Source organism: Gavialis gangeticus, unplaced genomic scaffold (genome assembly GCF_001723915.1).
Source record: "Gavialis gangeticus isolate Ggan-Ray unplaced genomic scaffold, GavGan_comp1, whole genome shotgun sequence".
Lineage (NCBI taxonomy): Eukaryota > Metazoa > Chordata > Crocodylia > Gavialidae > Gavialis > Gavialis gangeticus.
The window spans coordinates 15354778-15359780 of NW_017729004.1; the positions used below are offsets into that span (position 1 = coordinate 15354778).

The following is a 5003-nucleotide window of genomic DNA, read 5'->3' on the forward strand; positions in this document are numbered from 1 at the left end:
AAAAAAAAAAAAAAAAAAATAATGCAGTGCCAAGCCAGGAAGGATGCATGAAAATACAAACAATCAGTAAGAGAAAAGATTCCAGTTTCAAGATCCTTACATCATCCTGACAACGAACCACTGGATAATGTAAACTATCAGAACGTCACCAGCTTTACTGATAATTTACCACCATCGTAAAATCAGCCCAATAATATTTAAAATTTGAAAAAGGTCTGGAAGCACTTTTTAAGATTGAATAAGTAGAGACTGTGAGCAAAGGTACCACAAAGACTTGGTTTTCATGAGGAAAGGTGATTTAATTGGAACTTGACTAAATATCATACAAAACATTAGAAAAATATACTACTTCATTAATGGGAAACACATTATCAAAGCACTATCCTTTGATCTTGCAGAAATACATCACCTTATCCTCAACAATATAACATGCTAAGTATAAAAATATCAGACTTTAATAACTATTCCATTAACTGTTGGGGAGAGGAGGTGTTAGCAACCATTGCAACTATGCTGTGGAATTCTTGTAGGGCTCTTTGAGAATATGCCCCAATATTAACCTTTGGTTGCTGCCATCTTCTGTAGCCTGCCTGTGGTGGGGCAACAACTCTCTTTGAAATGTTGGTATTTGAAGAATACCAGGTAAAAAGTGGAGATCTTAGTACAAACACAGCATTGGTGGTACCCTTTGCCTCATGTACTGGCTATGTTAGGCATCAATGAAGTAATTCCTCATTCTCAGACTGCCCTTTTTGACAGCCATAAAACTCAGTAGTAAACTTTTTCATTTCTCACTAAGTGCTTTATTTGTTCTCTTATGAGAACAATGGTACAAGAATATCCTAGTTCTCCAAGTGAACTCGAGTGATACCTCTGACAACAACGGGTTTATACAGTTTCAAATACTTGTCTGGTTCATCAGTGACCACTGTTGACTTGTCATCACGTTGAAGTTACTTAAGTAAGCCACAAATTTGTTTTAGTGATGACTCATTGGTTTACGCCCTCTGCAAAATATTGTGAAATAGAAGAAACTGTCTTGTGCAACGAACGCTTGGCAGCTGGTGGTATGATGCCTCACATACATGGGTTCTACTTCTGATAAAAACTCAGAAGTTTTGTGATTGCATCAGTGATTTAGGTTGACAATGTATGCTAACCAAATGTAGTTGGAGAAGCAACCCCTATTTTTAGGGGGAAAAAACAGTTTAAAGCACATAGTTTATTAATAGCATTTGTTTAAAAAATAGCGCACACAATGTCACCTCCCTTTCGCACTTACTTGCAATTCTGGCACACTTTGCAATCAGGACACTGCCAACCTGCTCTTTTTAAAGGTGTTACTTGTATATCCAGGCACATCCCATGGTAATGCTGGCCACAGGTAGTACAAAAAAATTGATCCAAGAGGTCTCCAGGGCTGTCACACACTGCACAATTTGCTTCTTCCTTTGCTATAATTTAAACACAAGGTTTTTCAATTATTTCATTAAAAATGTTTTCCTAACTACAGACAAAAAGCCAACTTTTCTGTAACTTCAGAGATCACACACCAAACATTTTTAAATGATCAATCAAGTTCTTTTTAAGAATCATATACTATTCAATGAACTAGAGCAAGCTATGAAAAAATCCTAAAGTTTAAGCAACTGAAACTTAATTTCCCTAATGAACATATATTTAAATGTTTTCTGAAATCTGTTAACTACTCTTATCACAGTAAAATGTATACACATTTTCAGTCTGCAAAAAAGAAATCTCACCAAAACAGATTCACTTTTCTCTTCCCATTGCAATCAAGAGACACTTAAAGCCTAGTCTAATCTGTAGAGACAAGATCCAAAACAGTCTTAGCATTACGTATTTTTCAGTCTTTTGATGTCTTATGAAAGTGGCATTACACTTTTTTCACTACAGCAAGTTCAGTACTTTTAAATGTTTTTTAGTGATTTAGTCCTATACAGTAGGATACATCTAGTACATGAGACTGGATAGGCACCTGGCTGGGGTCTTATGCCCCTTCCCACCCCCAGTGCTCATTCCTGCCCATGGCAGGGGGTCAGACTAGATGATCTGTCTAGGTCCGTTCCCACTCATTGATTCTATGATTCTAGTTAGTAGAATGTCAAGATTCTCCATCTAATTATCCCAGTAAAAACGCTTTGGCCATGTCCACACATGGAGCCACGTGTGCTTGCAGCAGCTCAAGTAGCAGCAACACAAATTTGTGCTGGAGATTTGTGCCTCAGCACATGTGGTCAAACATGCACTTTGGTGTGGGGCAAGTTGTGCCACTTGCAACAAATTGACCCTACCCAGATCCTCCTGGATCTTCAGCTAGGGGGAGCTACACATGGGGGCCAACACCTGTGCTGGCCCCAGATGTATAAAAGCTGCCCTGGCAAGCAGCTCAGGACTACTTGCCATCAGGAGTTTGAGGCCTGGCCAGTTGATATATGGGGACACTAGCCCCCTGTGCCAGCTGGACTGCTACTGCAGCCCTGACCTAGAGTAGCCTCTGCACTCTCTACCCACTGCAGAAGTCCTGCAGCAGGGTCTGCTGCCTGGCTGTGACCTGCTGCCACCTGCGACAGCATCCGGCTCCTTAGACCTACAGCCCCATGCCTGTCCACCTGCCAGACCTGGACGGGGATGGTTCAGCCTCTGGGCTCTGGTGCGGGCGCTACAGCAGAGTCCAGCTATCCAGCTATCGCGTGGAAGATGTACTCATTGTGCTGGCCTGCTTTGAATTGTCAAACTGTGTCCTCCTGGCCCCAAATGGCCAAGAGGTCAGCCACCTCATCTGCTCTCCAGCTGGGTCCCTGGTGCCAGCCCTGGGCAGGCACTCTGCCCAAGTCCTGCCACCTGCCTCACTAGCAGGAATTCTTGTGTTCCCTGTTTAAAAATTGCAAAAAGAGTAAAAAACCCCAAATTACCCCAAAATCTGTGTTCTTTCACTATTAAAATAAAACACCACTATGTGAGTGTGCGCGTGAGAGACAGAGAGAGACAGAGAGATCAGCTGGGCAATGTTTTATTGCTATATTTACAATTTTAAAGCAATTTGGAAGGTCTTTATCATTATAATAAAATAAATTCTAAATATCTATATGCTTTGTTGTTTGCTTTTGGATTTATCATAGAAAAGTCAGAGCTCCTGTTGCCCTCTTCACTAACCAGGGTATGACATCTCAGAACGTCCTGCAGCCACAGCTTCCACCAGCAGGTCCCATCCTGTCTGGTGGCTGGGCATGCAGGCTGTGAGATGTGGGGGGACGTGGGGTTTATGGGAGTGGGGTGGGAAGGGGTGTGTGGGGGATGGGGATGGGGTTCTTGGGTGGGTGTGTGGGGAGGCTTGATGGGGGGGGGGCCATGACATCCTCCCCCTGCACCACACAGCCCCTAGTTCTGGCAGCAGCAGCCAGCCAGGATGTCAGAGTGGTCATGGCCTGCTGCAGGTGCAGCCCCATGGCAGTACGGTGTCACCTGAGACCTGGGGACTGCACATGGTGAATACAGCCAACCCAGCCCACCCACCCTCTCATCACATAAGACTAGGTTGGCCCACCCACCCTCTCTTCGTACAGGTCTAGGTCAGTTCCTGCTGCCACCTGGGCCTCCCAGCACTGCATGCAGGGGCTGCGTGCCATCAGGCCGGGCACGTCTGGCACAGCCTTATGGTGCATGGCTCCCGTGTGCAGTGCCAGGAGCCCCAGGTGAAAGCAGGAACTGAGCCGGTCTTGTTTGATGATGCACACCAGCGGGTCAGGCTGGCTCCATTCGCCATCTGCAGCCCCTGGGTCTCAGGTGGCATTGCACCCCTGCAGAGCTGTGCCTGCAGTGAGCCTTGAGCACCCCAATGGCCTGGCTGGCTGCTGCTGCTAGTGCCAGGGGCTGTGCACCAAAGGGTGGTGGTGGAGGTGGCATGTGACACCCCCACTCCAACCTCACATCCCCCCACCCCCATGTCTCTGCTTACCAGGGACAGAGCCTGGGTCTGAGCTGCTGCCGCCAACTGTGCCCCACTTCCTTCAGCACACTGAGGCAGTGTGCTGGAGCAGCAGGGGCACACAGACATAGAGATGCTCTGCCCGGGTGCTAGAGCATCTCCTTGGAGGACGCAGCCTCTGGTTGCCTCTGAGCACTCTCCAGGAGCACGCTCTGTGCCACTTTTGTCCTGGGTGTTTTCTCTTGCCCTGGTTACAAGTACCAGGTCATGCTCCAAAAAAATTACCCAAATTTGGCTAAGTTTTTGCAGGAAAATCATTTTGTATATGCTTAGAAGAGCTATATTGCAGTTTGGCGGCTAAACTGTCTAAAGACTACATCTGCATTTTGCCTAATGCATTTCCTCAGTTTTTACATGTGAACTAGTCTGTGTGCACACACTACCTTGCATAGTAACTGAGTATGCTTCATCTCCAGGCTGTAAAGCCTCAGCAGGACTTTCCCTGTAACTGCTCCTCTTAGCTGCTGGGAGCTACTGTGGTGTTAAGCAACAGACTATAGAGAACAGAAACTGTTGCCCCTCTGCTGGGCCCAGAAGAGTGGAGGGGGAGAAAGGGCTATGAAGGAGGAGTGGCAGGGGGAGGCAACCTCGATTCTAGCACAGGGTCATACAATTAGTTTGGCTGGAGGGCCGCTTAGAGAGTTTTAGTAAGCTGTCAAGGGCTGCACGAGAAGCCCTGCCCCTTGACAGTTGTCCTCCCACCCCGGGCACCATATTGGGACCACAAGTCCCTCCTCCTTAACCCTGACCTTTGACACTAGATGCTCCTCTCCTTGGGCCTCCATGCTCTTTTTTTTTTTTTTTTTTGGGGGGGGGGGTTGCCATCTTACAACCATAAAAACCGAATCACACACTAAAAGTCAAACACCTACTATATCTTATTTTAATTTTAATACAAATAATATTTTTGTCATGATTTGTGTTTGCATAGTGTACATAAAGGTGATTGTATAATAACGCAAAAATAGTCTTACTCTTGTATATTGTGGGGGGG

General features: G+C 45.9%; 1 protein-coding gene across 6 annotated transcripts in view; it reads right to left on the reverse strand.

The window, feature by feature from the left end:
* The window catches only part of KMT2C (lysine methyltransferase 2C), a 246640-nt gene that overhangs the window by 186738 nt on the left and 54899 nt on the right, over nt 1–5003 (reverse strand). For all 6 annotated transcript variants that reach the window (XM_019508137.1, XM_019508136.1, XM_019508134.1 and 3 more), the window contains exon 3: nt 1283–1454. In XM_019508137.1, the coding sequence (XP_019363682.1) occupies nt 1283–1454 (172 nt within the window). The remainder of the gene's footprint in view (nt 1–1282; nt 1455–5003) is intronic.